This window comes from Monodelphis domestica, chromosome 2 (assembly GCF_027887165.1).
Source record: "Monodelphis domestica isolate mMonDom1 chromosome 2, mMonDom1.pri, whole genome shotgun sequence".
Lineage (NCBI taxonomy): Eukaryota > Metazoa > Chordata > Mammalia > Didelphimorphia > Didelphidae > Monodelphis > Monodelphis domestica.
Genome location: NC_077228.1, coordinates 32011703 through 32027898, shown reverse-complemented (window position 1 = coordinate 32027898; position 16196 = coordinate 32011703). Strand labels below are relative to the sequence as shown.

At 58.6% G+C, this 16196-nt stretch overlaps 1 protein-coding gene across 1 annotated transcript in view; it reads right to left on the bottom strand.

Annotated features, from left to right (window-relative positions):
- PIK3R3 (phosphoinositide-3-kinase regulatory subunit 3) overlaps nt 1–16196 on the bottom strand; it is a 43629-nt gene that overhangs the window by 6602 nt on the left and 20831 nt on the right. The window contains exons 2-5 of the mRNA XM_056815205.1: nt 1727–1838; nt 1165–1263; nt 686–866; nt 145–270 (exon numbers count right to left, since the gene is read on the bottom strand). Coding sequence (XP_056671183.1) covers nt 145–270; nt 686–866; nt 1165–1263; nt 1727–1838 — 518 coding nt within the window. The remainder of the gene's footprint in view (nt 1–144; nt 271–685; nt 867–1164; nt 1264–1726; nt 1839–16196) is intronic.

Below are 16196 nucleotides of genomic sequence, written 5' to 3'. Positions count from 1 at the left end.
CTCCTCTCCCCAGACCTCTGCTTCTTTCTCAGCCAAAGCAGGGCCTGGACTCCGGGCCTCTGGCTGTCCCTCAGCCTCCCCTCATGCCCGAGCAGCCCTTTTTCCTGGGGCCCCCCTCAGACTGCTGCCCAGCCCTCAGCCCACCTGCGAGGTGCGCGTGTACTCCTCGTAGAGCCGGTCGTACTCCCGGCTCTTGTCCTGGTACTGTGAGTGGTACTCCTGCAGCTTGGTGCCCACCGCGTCGATGTTGTCTTCCTTCACCAGCTGGTCCTGCCGGGCACAGGAAGGAGACGCTGATGATCCCCCGAGCCCTGTCTGTGCCCGCTATACCCCCCCACCTGTGCTCCCGCCTGTGCCCCTGCCTGTGCCCCCTGCACATGCCCCCCCGTGCTCCCGCCTGTGCCCCCTCCTGTGCCCCCGTCTGTGCCCCCTGCACATGCTCCCCTCCTGTGCCCCCACCTGTGCCCCCTCCTGTGCCCCCTGCACATGCTCCCCTCCTGTGCCCCCTGCACATGCTCCCCTCCTGTGCCCCCTGCACATGCTCCCCTCCTGTGCCCCCTCCTGTGCCCCCACCTGTGCCCCCTGCACATGCTCCCCTCCTGTGCCCCCTCCTGTGCCCCCACCTGTGCCCCCTGCACATGCTCCCCTCCTGTGCCCCCGCCTGTGCCCCCTGCACCCCTGTCACCTGCTGGTAGCGCGAGATGGGGTAGAGCAGCTTCACGTCGAGCTTGGGGTTGTACTGGGCCAGCGACTCGTGCCGGTAGTGGTTGATCAGCTCCACCACAGACGAGAAGGTCAGCGGGTCCGAGAAGCCGTACTTGCCGTCCCGGTGGTAGATCTTGATCAGCTTGTTGTTGCCCCCCTTCCTGCAAAGCACAGCGGCGCCCGCTTAGGACAGGGCACCCGGCCGAGCTCGGCAAGCGGCCCCGGCCACAGGGAGGCCCCCTGCGCCGGGCAGGCACTCGTGAGCCTCCTGTCAAGGGCCGGGCGCCACGCTGAGCGCCAGCAACACGGCCGGGGGCGAGATGGGGGCGCCGGGCCCTGCGGGCAGAGGAGGGAGCGGCCCGGCCCGGGGCACGGCGCTGTGCCCCGAGCCCTGACCCCCGGGCCTGGAGCGGCGGCCAGCCTGCGTCTGCGGAGGGGCTCTCCCCCCGGCTAACTCACCGCAGGGTCAGCGTGTAGTCCCCCTGCACCTTGGTAGACGCGTCGCGCACCAGGAAGGTTCCGTCTGGCATGTCCCGGAGTTTGTCGTTGACCTCTTCCCTGCAGGAAAGGGACAGGACGGGCCTGTCAAGGCCGGGTGCCGGGGCGTGGAGGGCTGCTGTTCCTCCTCCCCTCGGGAGCTTCCTAGGGCACGTTGGGCAGCCAGGGCGAAGAAGACCCGGGGTTCAGAGTGGGGGGCAGCCCAAGCATGGGCTTGCCCTTTGGCAGGCCGGCCAGGCCGGAAGACATCCACGTCCCAGCACAGCCAGCCCCGAGCTGTCTTTTTTTTTTTTTGAAACCCCCACCTTCCTTCTTGGAGTCAATACTGTGTATTGGTTCCAAGGCAGAAGAGTGGTCAGGGCTAGGCCATGGGGGTCAGGTGACTTGTCCAGGGTCATTCGGCTGGGGAATGTCTGAGGGCGGTTCTGGCCAGTGAGGAGAAGCCTTGATTCTGGAGTGAGCACGTGGAAGCCGTCGGGGAAACCGAGGGCGCTGGGGCAGGGTGGGGCGGGCCGCTGCTCACCTTGAGATGTCTCCCCAGTACCACTCGGCATCCGGGAGAGAAAACCCCGAGCTGTCCTTTGCCCCGTTGGCACCGGCTTGAGTCAGAGATTTGGGAGGCTTTGGCGGAAGAGCTAGGAGAGAAGAAAGAGCGCCGGTGAGGGCTTCCTCCCCTCGGGCCAGACACCAAAGAGCCGACGCTCCACAAGGCGGGCCCTGGCGAGGCCCCGGGACCCTCGGCGCCCTCCTGTCCTGCAGGGACTCCCCGGCTCTCAGGAGAAGGCCTCGGGTCACCAGGGTCTCCCCACCTCCGGGAGATGCTCCCTGGTCCTGGACAGTCCGCTCTGAGGCAGGGAATCTGCCAATCCGCCGGACAGCTGCCTTTGGGCCCGAGGAAAGCCTTCCCTTGGCCCGTGAGCGCTCCTCCGGAGCCTGCAGCCCTCAGAGGCTGTCCACACCGAGGCCCTTTGCTTCCAGGCACATGGCGGCCCCGCCAACGTGGAAGCCCCCGCGGATCCCTCCTACTGCCCCCTTTTCGGGGCGATTCGGCACTAAACCGTGACAGGGAGGCATCCCGGAATTCTGCCGGGCAATTGGGAATCGCTTTGAAAGAACTCCTTTTCTCCTCCCTAAGAGTCTCGTGTTAGGGCCGCTGGAGCGGATGCTGGTCTTTCCGCCACGGCTGGCCAGGACGATCCCAAAACGAGTGAGGCGGCAAAGGCCCCAGTTGTGAAAAGCAGCTCCGGGTCCAATGCCAGCTTCCCGAATCAGCCGCTCCCAATAACCAAAGAGCTTCTTCAGCCTTTGAGCTGGAAGGGTCCCCTCCCCTGCAGAGCGGCCCCTGCTTCTGCTTGCAGACCTCCCTCCATGGGGAGCTCACTGCCTCCTAAGTGAGTCTGTCTGCAGCGTCTGCCCGTGCCTCCTGCACTCCCCTCCAGCTCGGCTCCTCCTCGTCCCTCGGTTGACCCTGATGTGGGTGCCTCCGCGCTCCCTGCCTCCCAGCTGTCTCCCTTCCAAGCCAGTCACTTGGTTAGCTAGCCCTGGAGCCCGGCGCGGTCCTCTGACACCAGGAAGCTAGCCCAGGGAGGATGAACCGATGAAAAAGGAGAAAGATGAAATGACTCTCCTTCCTGGGCATCCCCTTCGGCTTCTGCAGCGCTTTTAAAGCTCCCGGTGAGCCGCCGAGGAGACGCGGCTGAAGGGCCCGAAGCCTATCGGTCACGGCGTCCCGCGTGCGATAAAGGAGATCGATGGAAGGGTGCCTCGTGGGAGAGGCAAAGAAGGGAGCCGGAGCGGCGGGCTTGCTGTGTGCTCACAAGTCCCAAGACACGTTTCATGGGGCGTCGCGGGCCGCAGCACAGCGATCATTTGCCCATCAGGTATCGCAGGACTGACCATCAGTATTTGCAAAAAGTCCACCCAGAGAATGCTGGCCCGCAAGTGCCGGAAGAGCTTTATTTCATCCAAGTGTAAGAAAAGGCGAGCACGGGGGGAACACGGACAAATGTGCTTCAAGAGAGAGACACGGGACAGACCAAAGACGGGCTGCTTCTTCAGAAGCTACAGAATGGTTTGTTTTGTTTCTTAAATGGCGGGCCTTGGATGTCATAAGCACCAAAGGACCACAGGGCACGCAGGGGACTATTTTGTAAAAGACAGAAAATACAACTGCCGACAGGACCGTAGTTACCCCTGAGTCAGCGATCTGTGGCTCTCAGGCTGCTGACTCTGCTGCGCCAAGATAAAAATTTATAATAAATGAGGATGGGAGGCGGAGGCAGCGAGGTGGCTCAGTGGATAGAGCGCCAGGCCTAGAGATGGGAGAGTCCTGGGTTCAAATGTGACCTCAGAGATTTCTTAGCTTTGTGACCCTGGGCAAGTCATTTAATTCCCATTGCCTAGCCCTTATCACTTTTCTCCTTTGGAACCAATACCCAATATAGATTCTAAGACAGAGGTTTAAAAAAAAATGAACAAGAATAGTCACAGGAAAAGATATGGTGCACAATTAAGAAGACTTACTCCTGAATTATCTAAACAAGTGGTTGAGAATAAAAACTGGGAAATGGACAACAAAAATGACACCTACACCAAATGTTATAGTTGAATTAAACCGTATAAGTTCAATAATTCAACAAGGAAACCAAAAGGTCTGCTGCCAAAGGCAACGTCAGGTTAGAAGAAATCTGTCTCTAAAAGCTTATGGAGAATGGTGGGGGGTTATGAGTAGTGCCAGTCCACAAAGAAGAGGGGAAGGAGAGGGTGCTTCCAGAAGAGTTCACTGCAGATGAGCTCTCGTGGGAAGATGAGAATTAGAGATGCCTCACTACAGGCACAGGAAGGTGCCTGGTGGGTGAGAGCAGCCTGAAACCCAGAGCCAAGGAGGAACTCGGGGAGAAATGTAGGAAAGGAAGGGAAGACAAGAGGGAGGGAGGCCAGGTGGAAGCTAGAGAGCTCCTCATCGCCCTCAAATGTTGGGAGAAGAGGAGGAAGGCTTCCAGTGTGTGGCAGGATGAGCAGGAATCAGGGAACTGTGAACAGCATTACTGAAGGGAATGCATGAGACCACAGATCCATTCGAATCTCCCCAATCAATCAACCCACTTTGGTTTTTGCCCCCAGAAAGGGTTGCTATGAATATTTTGGACTTCATTCCTTTTTAAATTTTGATCTTCACACCTGATAAAATGAGCATTGCCATCTACAGAGTAGAAAAGAAAGAGACAGTATGGGGAAGCCACAAATCTCTATTATGTAGAGCTTGCTTTTCCTCTTAAGTATCTAATAAATTCAACATGCCCCTCTCAAGGCTCTCCTGCATCTGTTTCTTCTGGCATTCCCTCTATTTTCTAATGTGCATTGAAAAATGCTTCAATGAGCCTCTTTTGTTTTTTTGGGGGAGCAGTTTTAATGGGACTCTTCTTTTGCCCACCTCACCCCCATTGAAAAAAAGGGGGGACCGTTGTAGCAAATACTTACAGGCGAGTAAACCCAAATCCCAACTTTGGCCATGTGTATGCCTTATTCTGCCCCGAGTCCATCATCTCTATGACCAGAGAGTTGTCTCCCCACCGCATATCACAGAAAGCCAACATTTGTCATATCGATGTGGACTGCACAAAACCTACTTGCAAAAATCACTTTTATCTGCAGAAATTTTCCTCCTTTGTAGCTGATAGGATCAGTTCCTCAGAACTGATTCGTCATCCATAGCATCTTCAATAAAATTCTTCTTAGGAGAACTATTGACATCCTTTCACCACACTCTGTTGGGGATGGCTTTTGATCCTATTCGAGTTATTTTTCTTTACAATGTTGCTGTTCTCCAGGTTCTGCTCTCTTCATTCTACATCAGTTCATACAATGTTTCCCAGGGTCCTCCCCCCCCCATCCCTCTGATCATTTTTTATGGTTCAATAACATGCCTTTGCTTTCCTATGCAATAATCTAGCCAAAGATCCCAACTGATGGCTACCCCCTTTACTTTCCAGTTCTTCGCTATAGTTTTGTGCCTGAGTCTCTTCCCTTTCCCTTTGATCTGCCGGCCTACCACGCCTGACTGCCTCTCACCATGGAACTTTTCTGGACTTCTAGGCCATATTTGTGAGCATCTTCCCTCCTCTCTTTCCCCTTTCCTACAAGGTTGTAAACTCCTTGAGGGCAGGACTCTCTTTTTGCTGGAACGGTAGGTGTCCCTTCCGTATCACAACTTTCCCCATCACCGTTTCAATGTAGTGGGTCAGCACAAGACATTAAGTGGGTACTTTGGGGGCATTTTGCAGAAGCCACAAATGACACACAAAGGCCAGCAGATGCTGGAAGAAGTTTAGAAGCTATTTAGCCTATGACCAAATACTTAACCCAAATTTTGTAGTAAAGTGCTGTAAGTACCCCAAAAAGAAAAAAATTCAAATTTCTTCTCTGGTACAAAGGGAAGGCCACAAAACGTGGTTTTACCAGGTCATGGAGGCACACAGGATGTTAGAAACCCTTCTGAGCACACATAGGAGGTTAGCAAGAGACAATGTTGGCTTGTCTTCTTGCTGAAGGGCCCTTTTCCTTTCTTCCATCCCAGAACGACATCCATTATAAGACCCTTGTCTCACCTCTCTACTTCCCTGGGAATGTACAGTTCTGGCCTCAGAGCTCGTCCTTTCCTTGAACGGGATCTGGCCTCTACTCTATGTCCTGACCTTTCCTTCCTTCTCTCCCCTTTCCCAAGACTGAAAAAAACATATCCTGGTCCCTTCATCCCAGGCCTGGCACTAGTGGAACAAAAAGTTTTCCTCTGCAGAATCACACTTTCTAAAACCTCCCATGGTGGGAACGTGGCTTTGGGGGGCTTCAATTCTTTTGTCAGTTCTCCCTCCTCTTCACCTTGGAGCCACTGAGACCTTGACATCCTTCATGTCTTTTGCCCCTGTAGTTTCAGTGGCCTACAAACAATGTAAATTCTTTGTTTACAAATTAAAAAAAAATAACCTTGTCTGGTTGTAGTTAGATACAAGGTTTAATTTCATTGCTTGGAATCTTCTTGTATACTTTGACTAATAGAGTTTGCCTTTGGTTTCTTTTTAAGGAATGACTTCAATTCCACCCTATTTAGATGAAACCCATCTTATTTTACTGATAAGTGAGCACATTGTTTTCATCACAAATTAGTTTTGCTTTTCAGAATATCATGCCATTCCTTCCTTTGATTTCCCGTAATGAAGTAATCCTCCGCAATTCCGATGTCTCTTCCTTGGTATGGAAAGGATTTTCTTTTGGTAATTGCATTATTTGTTATTTGCCAGCATAGGTCTACATTTTAGCCGCGCCATTTCCCACTGAGTGAAATTTTGGGCTTCTTTCTATGGGTTTTGTCCATTTCAATCGGCTCTGGACAATTTCTCCGACTGCTCTCCGGCTTTTTAGATCACCAAATGTCTTTGTTTGGCCTCTGATGGCTCCCTTTTCAGACCCTCTCTTCCAGGGCTGTTTCCCTGACCTCTAGAACTGTCTTCTTCACCTTGCTTTTGGATTGTGCCCTGCAATTCTGTCCTTTTGACATCCCCGGCCCTTCCGGGTCACTCCTCTTCATCCCGGAGCCTTCCCACCGTCCTGTCTGTGTCTTGTATGAACGACGTCCAGGTTTTCATGTCGTCTCCCCGGGGCTGTCCGCTCGACTGTCGGTGCCCCCAGCATTTGGCACGTAGCAGGTAAATGTTTGTTGGCTTGCCTCGACGAGTCATTTTTCTCTGCTTAGGCAGTCCAAGTTGTTATTCTTTTTTATGGCGTGCAGGTTTACAGCTTTTTCGTCCTCATGTGTTCGGGATTCTCCACCGTCGTTTGTCCCCTTCCTTTCTTCTCTGAGAGCTCGAACGTCTGTCCTCGTTTTGCCCTCTTTCTTTTTACTCAGGGCTCGCATGTGCCCCTGGCTTTCTTCATTCATTGCTGGGGCCTCCTCTCTCTTCCACACATGGCGGCTCCCGGCTGGGACTGGAAATGGCGCCGCAGGGAGATGATGTCACCTGGGCAGGAGCTCGCCCCATCCCCCGCCGCTTTTTCCATATCAACTCTTCACCCACAGTCCCCTCCTCTGATCTTTCGGAGAGGTCATTTTTAAATCCAGATGTAAGACTTCGCGTTTCCTCCCACTCCGTGTCACCTGGTTTTCCTCTGGCCAGTAGTCGGGGCTGTTGAGAGGGAGCCTCTCGCGGGACGCCAGTCGTGCCGGCGTGACAGCTGCACAGTTGATACGAGAACAGGCCGAGGCCACCAAGCGCTGCTCTGGGCTTCCAGCCCCAGGAGTCCACCTGCTCTGCAGAAAGGACATCCAAAATGGGGTCAAAGGCTTTGCTAGAAGCCAGCTAAGCTGCGTCTGCATCAGTCCCCCGAGCTGTCTAGTGGGCCCGAGCTGGCTGCTCGGCCTCCCTCAGAACGTCTACAAAGGGGTTCCTTTGGCCGCGCCTTCTCAGCGGCGCTCCTACTTCACACTGTACTAAGAACACTAAGGCCATTTCCCTACCCCCCCAAGTCCTCCCCTTCCTCAAGGGACCCCCACTCTCCCTCCTTTCTCAGCCAACCTCTTTGGAAAAGCTTCCTCCCTCCCTCCCTCCGCAGCCAAGGCAGCTCCTCTCCCTGTGCCCACTCTTTGGTCTGTGCAGTCCGATGTCCAGCCTCGCCCTCTCCCAAGTCACCAGGCGCCCCCTGATTGCTGCGGCTCAGGCCTCGGCTCTGCCGATCGCCCTCTTCAGCTTTGGGTGATCCTGCTGTCCGGTCCTCCTCCCCCTGTGGAGTTGCTCCTTCCTCGGCTCCTTTGCTCCCGAGTCCTCTCCTCTTCTCCCTCTATGCTCTTCACTCGATGACCTCATTAGCTTCCAGGGACCCAACTATCATCTCTATGTAGATGGTGTCCAGATTCTCTAATTCCATCCCTCCTACTCTCTCTCCTCATCTCCTTCTGCATTCCAAAATGCACACCATGGGCAAGCATTTAGAAGATCTCTTTGTGGATCGAGCATCGGGCTTGGAGACAAGAAGTCCTGGGTTCAAATCTGACCTCAGACGCTTCCTGGCTGTGTGACCCTGGCCAAGTCACTTAACCCCAATTGCCTAGCCCTTACTGCTCTTCCGCCTTGAACTTGGTGTCAATTCTAAGAAGGAAGATAAGATAAAGATAAGATAAAAAGAAAGACGTTACGCACCAGGCCCTGTGCCAAGTGCCAACTGCCTGCTGGACATCTCATACTTGACGTCCCCCCGGCATCTTAAACTCAATTGTCCCTTCCCTCAGAACGACCATTCTTTTGGACTTTTTTATTCCTTCCAAAGCCAGTGCCAACCCATTTCCCTGACTCAAAAACTCTACATCCTCCTCGATTCCTCGTTCCCAGGAGATCCAGCCCCCCCATCGGCCGTCGTCCCCTCGAGCGTGCAGGCCCCCTTGATGGGGGCCTCGTCGCCGTCCCTTCTGGGGCCCTGCCTCGGGGCTCTCTCGCTTCCACAGAGACCGAAGTATGCTCAGGACATCCGCGGGCTCCCCTCATCAAAGGGCTCAGCCTTTGAAGCCCTTTGGAGCCCGGCCCCTTCCTGCCCCTTCCTGCCCCTTCCGTCTCTCCCCGGGCTCCTTGATGGCGACAGTCATTGCTATTCCTCACATACAGAGCTTCATTTCCTGTCATTTCCCACCTGTGTGCTTTTGCAGGCGCTCTTCCCCCCGGCGCTAGGATGCTGCCCGGCCCCTCCAGCTCCGGCGTCCTCGGGCCCAAAGGTGCTCCGAACGGTGAGCCCGTCGCCCGCCTCTACCCCGCTGCCTCGTCTAGCGCGTGGCTGTCGCCAGTGTCTAGTGACTGAGTGACGCCAGCCTCGAGCCCCGGCTCATGGGGGCTTTTGGCTCTTGCACTTTCCTTGTGATGGCGACGGACTGAAACAGGTTAAACGTCCATCCAAAATTCCAAATGACGTGGGGCTGGGTAGGGCGGGTCTGCGCTGCTTCAGGGCATCTGTTCCTCTCCGGGGGGCCTCGTGGCCCCCGGACGGCCGCTCCATCCACGGCCACCTGGTTACCTGTGCGGGGGGGCTCCCTGCCGCGTCCCTTCCTGCAGCAGAGGTGGCCACGCCCTTCTCCTGCCTGACCCTGTGGCTTCCCCATCGCACGCGCTGCCTCTGGCCACCAAGCCTGGGTTGATCAGTGGGCGCGGGAGGGCGCCCCGCCAACCTTCATCTTCTGCAGGGGAGCTTTTGTATTTTGTTGCAAAAATGCTCACGGCTGGACTCGAAGATGCGACGCCCAGCGGTCCCACGAGAGGGTGCTTCTTGTTCTCTGCAGGAAGGCTGCCGCTGACTCCTTCCCTGGCCTCTCCAAGGAAGGCCCGGAGGCTCCCTGAGGAGCAGCCTCTTTTCTGCTGGCTCCATCTGCCATCCCTCTCCTCCCACCAGGGAGAAGAGGGCCACTTCCCACGGCTGCCCCAGAATCCACTGCCTGTGTGTGGCGCTAGGCCGGGCCTCTGGAACTGGATGTCTGTCTCCGGGGCCAGGCCCGAAGCCTGCCAGAGCTCGGCCGGCCGGCAAGGAGCCGGGTGTCCCGGAGGACGGCGTGGGCAGAGCCCGGACCTTCTCACCAGAGACGCCTGCAGGCGCGCCTCAGGCCCGTCCTCCTCCCTAAGGGCTGGCAGCCACAAGGCCTGTTCCGGGCCGGCCTTGACCTGCCTTTTGGGTAAGAAGCTGCTTCTGCTTCTTCTTTGCCACATTTCAGCAGCCTTGTGAAAGCATTTCGGGTAACAGGGAAGCCCCGGAGCGGCCGCTGCCCCTGCGAGGGCCCAAACCACCGGGCTTGGGACCTGCTGCCGGGAGGCCCTGACGCGGCCGGGACCAAGCAAGGTCGCCAACACTGGCGTTTCGATTGAAGGGGCTGGACGTGGAGAAGTGTCTGAATCTGCGTCTAGTCGGGCGACTCGTCAGGACCAAGACCAGACCCGAGACTAATGGGAAGGCCGCCGCCGGGAGGCTAACGGCACGCCATGAAAGCAGCGGCCGCGTGACCTACATTTCCACGGGCCCCACTGAGGCCAGGTGGGCCTGGTGGGGGCGGAGGGAGGGATTCAGAAACACAGGAGGCTCTTGATCCGGATTTTCATGCTCTAAAAACCGCCATGAATAGCAACGCCATCTCTGACCGGGAAAAGAGAAACCTCAGACCATCCAAAAAAGGGTATTGCTTCAGGCATACGCTAGAAAGAGCCCCAAGTTCTCGCTTTTGTCAGAGCCGCAAGAACATGGCCCGACTTCAGCTCTGTCATCGCCACATTCAGATCTGTCCATTCTCCTCAATTAGGCTTCACATTCCCACCTCCGGGTGGAGGGGGCAGCTGGGTGGCTCAGTGGACGGAGAGCCCGGCGCGGAGGCGGGAGGTCCTGGGTTCCAGTCTGGCCTCAGACACTTCCCAGCTGGGTGACCCCCACGCCTGGCCCTTACCTTGCGCCATACAAATTGAGGACAAAGCATGGATTCCAAGACCAAAGGGAAGAGTGTCGAGAAGACGAAGACGAAGAATGGGGCGAGACTTCAGGTGGTGAAGTCTTTGGGGATTTTGCCCCACCGGGTGCCAAAACCCGATTCGGTGATCTGCGTATCCTTGTACCCCTCCCCCACCCCCGGTGCACGCAGCCTGACGGGCACCCCAGACGGTGTAAGAGCTCCCGGAGGAGGGCAGGCAGGCAAGAACGGAATTCTGGAGCCCCCAAGCCAAAGGCTCCCGACGGAGCTGTCAGCAGAGGGAGGTGGGCGAGCGGGAACGCCCTCTCCAAGGCTCTGACAAGAAGCGTGCAGGAGGGGCGGCGGATGGACCCGGACTGGAGAGGGAGGGTCCTGGGTTCAAATGTGTCCTCAGGCACTTGGCAGCGGGTGACCCCCTTGGCCAGCCCTCGCCGTTCTGCCTCAGGCCAGCGGACGGAGCTCCGGGACGGGGCGGGAGGGGATGACGTCAGCTAACAACGAGGACGAATCTCAGCCTGGCCTCCGCTTCCTGCCGAGGAGGCCCTCGGCCCGGAGGCCAGCCCCAAAGTGATTTCCGGGGGGGGGCTGGTGGGCGAGCCCGGAGCAAGGAGGCGGCGAAGCAGAGGCCGGGCATGAGGCCGGGCGGGGCTTCCTCTTCTGGAGCCAGCACGCCCCGGGCAGACGAGGGCCCAGGCCGGAGGGACCATGAACTCTGGCTGGGGGCGCTGGGGAAGTCTCGGCCCTTCTGGATCCGTCGGACACCTTCCACGAATGCTACGTTTGGACTCCAGATCAGCGCCCAAGTCCGGGCCGCGTCATCTGCTCAGTCCGTCGCTCATCTGAAAAAGAGCTGGAGGTTGTGGCGGCCGACAAGGCCGCTGACTCCACAGTGCGAGGGGGACGCCAGAGAAGCCAGCGGGAGGGATCTTGAGCAGCCCCAAGTCACGCGGGGGCAGGGGGGGCGCAGCTCCTGGGGGCCTCGTCGGCTTGGCCGGCGGCGCCTGCCGTCTCAGCCGGCGGCGCCTTCCGTCTCAGCATCCAAAGTAAGCCCTGGTTCGAAGGCAGAAGAGTAGCAAGGGCTGGGCCAGCGACGTCCCAGGGCACGGAGCAAAGCACGGTCTAAAGCTGGATTTGAACCCAGGACCCGGTCTGTAGGCCCAGCTTTCAATCCGCTGCACGTCGCTGGCCCTTCTCCGCGCCGTTCTTATCCAGCCCCGACGTCCTCTGTGGACCAAGCTTCTTATTAGGACTCCAGCCTGCAGGCTGACCCATCCCTCCTCATTTTGGCCTGCGGTCAGTCCACAGTGCCCCTCCCACGAGGAGGCCCAAGCCGCTCTGGGCCCCCAGCACGCCGCCCAGCTCCCTCCGGCCGCGCCTGCGCCACCCTTCGGGACGGTTCATCTGCACCCGGCGACGCGAGTCATAAAGGGCAGCCAAGAACTTTCTTGGGTAACTAAACCGAAGCCAGCTAAGACGTGGGGAGCCCAACCTTCTCCCGCCCGGACAGAGCGCGGCTCTGATCTCTCCTCCGTGCGCAGGCGAGCCTTTAAAAGCAAAACAAACCCACCTGGAGGCTCGGAATCAGCACTGAGGAGAGCGGAAGGCCGGGGTGGCTAGGAAGCGTCTGGGGCCGGGTTTGCACCCGGGACATCCTGCACTGGGGCCTGGCTGCGGCTAGGAAGCGTCTGGGGCCAGGTTTGCACCCGGGACATCCTGCACTGGGGCCTGGCTCTGTCCCCCGAGGCCCCCAGCGGCCCCACCCACAATGGCTTTAAAAACCCCTCTTCTTGTCCTAAGGGATAGTCCCAGGGTCCCTTGGGCAGGCCTATGAGGGAGGACTTGAACTCAGGCCCTGCTGGCTGAGGCCAGCCTTCCAGCTGCTCTACCACACTCTTCTATGCCCCCTGAAAGATGAAATGCGAGTACGGCAGAGCGCTGGGGCTCCGGCCTCTCCCCAGAGAGCCTCTAGGGCAGACTGGCTTTGGCTGGGCCCACTCTGGAGCCCTGGGGGGGAGGCAGGAGGGAAGAGGCCGGGAGTCTGTCCTTGGGTGGCCTGCCAAGAGGAAGGACAGCCGGACAGCCTTCTCCCCACAAAGTCCTCCCAGCTCCAGGCCCTCAGAGCGCAGGGCTGTCCCGGCAGGGGCCGGGGCTCCATCTACTGAGCCGCCCAGCTGCCACCCAGCTCCGTGTCTGCCCGCTCCCACGCACAGGGGATCTCTGCTAACCCCTGCACTGGACAGTCCATAAGTGTCTGTGCCCGGCTGGACTCCTGCCCTTTGCCTTTGCTGTGGCCCGCCATGGCCTCTCCCTCCCGCCCGAGGGCACCAGGGACGGGGGATGGCAGAGCAGTCACGGGGCCACCTCCGGGCCCTGCCGTGGGGGGAGCGCCGGGCACCTCGGGCCTTGCCTCGCTGGGAGAGCCGGGTGAGTCACTGAGCCCCGTGGGCTGTCAGGGGCGTTATGAGGACACAACGTGGAGAGTTACTAGGCGGAGAGGACGTGAGCGAGGCTGGTTTCCGGGTCTGGGGAGGAGCTGCGCTTCCTGGGTGCCGCAGCCGGGTGCTGAGGGCGCAAACACAAAGGAGCGGCCCGGCCCTCCTCCCGGGGGGGCTCGCGGCCCAAACAGAGCTGAGCGTTTCCCGAATACGCACGGGGGAGGGGGGGGACGGAGGCGACCACCCCAGCCTCAGCCGGAAGGACCGAGGTGTCCTCGGGGGGAACAGAGATGCAGAGGAGAGGGAAGCCGCCCCAGAGGGAGCCGGGGCGCTCCCACCCCTCCTGCTCCCCTGTCGAAGGGACAGAAAAGGCCGCGGCGAAAGCCAGGGTGCCGGGAGGGGGCGTCACTCCACAGGCGGAGGGTCTGCATTCTAGCTACACTGGCACGAAGGGACCCCCCCCCCCAGACAACGACAGATTCAAAGGGATTTCCAAAAGTGATCCCGATTGTAGCGACACTTTCTTCAAAGGCAGCGATGGGGCAGCGAGGTGGCTCCGTGGACACTTCCCGGCTGTGTGACCCTGGGCAAGTCCCCTGACCCCACTGCCCAGCCTTGACCACTCGTCTGCCTCGGAGCCAATCCACAGACCTGACTCTCAGCCAGGAGGTGAGGGTTGAAGAGGGAAAGCAAAGACGGCGCCGTGGCAAAGTCCTGACGCGCCATCTGGCTGTGACGCACGTGCCAGCATCTCCAACGCGAGGAGAGCTGCCCGCGTCATCAGTTCCCCGCCCTTTGGGCTTTCTGGGTCTGAGACTGATTAGCCGGAGGATAAATGTGGGGAGATGCCTTAGCCTGATTGCACGCGGAAAGCCGGGCTGTGGAGGGGAGAATTAGACTCAGAACTATCGTTAACCTGTTGGGGCTCGGTTTTCCATGTAACTGGGGAGAGCCGAGGGCTCGGGGAGCAGGCGGGAGGGGAGGAGACAAGGAGGTGGCGCTTCACTCCCTTCCGGCTCTCGCCTCTTGCTGAACAGGAAGGGGAAGCAGGGTGGGCGCCTCCCAGGATCACCTGGGCGCCTCGCTGGGCGGCCAGGCCAGGCTGGCTCGGCTGGGATGCTGGGCGCCCCCAGTGGGGCCAGCGAAGCCCTGGCGGATTGTCTCTCCGGAAACGCAGCCGCGGCCACTACCTCCTTTAAGAGTTGCAGGGCCGCTTGCTTATTTCTGGCTTATTCAGATGCTCCTCAAAAATGAAATACCAGCGTCGTCGGCCCAGTCGCCGTGAGCCAATGCAGGCTTTAGTTAGAAAGCCAAAAACCAGCTTCTGGGTTTTAAAATAGGAATCTGGCATTAGACTCTAGAGGCCAGTTTCCCAATAATCCAAAATACCTGAAATCACTGAAGGATACAACAATCCGTTTCCAAAATGTCAATGGCTAAATCTACTTTTTTTTAACCCCTTACCTTCCGTCTTGGAATCACTACTGGGTATTGGCTCCAAGGCAGAAGAGTGGTCAGGGCTAGGCCATGGGGGTCAAGTGACTTGCCCAGGGTCACCCAGCTGGGAAGTGTCTGAGGCCAGATTTGAACCCAGGACCTCCCATCTCTAGGCCTGGTTCTCAATCCACTGAGCTACCCAGCTGCCCCCTTTTTGTATCTTTTTAATGGCCTCAGAAGTTGGAATCTAGGCAACAGGGCAGCCTCGTGGCAGGTAGAACCTAAAGGAACGGAGCCACCTCGCCTGGTGGCAATGAGGGGGATTCCCACCTTTTCATTTCCGAGGAAGGACACTTGAACCCCGACCAAGTAAGGTGGCTTGCCCAAGGCTCCACAGGATCACAGGCTAGAGCTGGAAGGGTCTCCTCTTACAGAGAAGGAAACGGGCCCTGAAAGGAGCACCTTTCCCAGGGCGGCCCAGATGGCAAGTGTGGGAGGCAGGACTGGAGCTCAGGGCTTCCCTGCTCGGTGCACTCCCCAGCGCCTGGACTCAGACCCAGAGCTTCGGGCTCTAGACCCACGGCTCTTCAGATAAAGACTCGGCGCTCACTCTGCTGCGCTAGCCGATGCTGCCCAGGCAGAGGGCAGCAAGAGCCTCCCTGTGGCCTGAGGCCGCGGACAGCTGGACCCGCAGGGGCTGCATCTGCTCTGTTTAAAGCCTGGGTGGGGGGTGGAGCCCCCCGAGAGCGCTTGGAGGAAAGCCAGAAGACCCACAGACAGAAGCGGCCTGAAAGGAAGGAAGACTCTGGAGCCCGGGCAGCTCGGGCATTCCCGTGCCCCGTGCAGCCAACTTCCATTACCTGTCTGTCTGCCGGAAGCTGACGTCCGGCTGGGGGAGGCACGGCCCGGGGCCTGGTGGATGGGGCAGGGGGGAGGCTGGGCCTCAGCAGCCCTCTCCACCCTACCCCACCGTCCCTACAAGAAGGGCATGGGGGAGGGGAAGAGCAGGGACGATGGTCAGTCCCAGAACGCGGAGTTCTAGGACAAGCTGGGCCACGGCCGGATGACGACGAGACCGCCGCTTCCCTTCACAGGCACGTACGTGCTCTGAAGTGACAAAAAGGCCCTTTGAGGCTCTTCTTATCGGCCCAGAGTCCGAAATGTGCGCTGCTCCCGTGGCCCTGGGTCCAAGCCAATACGCCGGGCTCCAGGGCCAACTGACCCTGACGCTGGACACGCCTCCCCGGTTCTGTGACGACAGACAAGAGACCCAGCAGGCACCGAGGACCATCCAGGGGTCCTTTCAAGGTGGACAGAGCCAGAGAGCTCAGGCGCTGTGCTGGGCTATGCGGGCCAGGAGGCATCGCCCGGAACGTGCTCCCGGAGAGAAGCCTCCCAGCTAGACGGGCCGCGGAGTCCATCGACTTCAACCACCACAGTCGTGGCGTCGTCGTGCGGGCTCTCTGGGAAGCTCACCAGAGCAGTCGCGTGAGCCGGTCCTGCTCGATTGTCTTCCACGAGAGCCTCCCAAATCCCTGAAAACCAGGTCTCAGGCTCCAGGCGCCCCACTGCTCCCCCAGATCTTCCTGCCAGGCACCCCACTGCTCCCCCAGATCTTCCTGCCAGGCGCCCCACTGCTC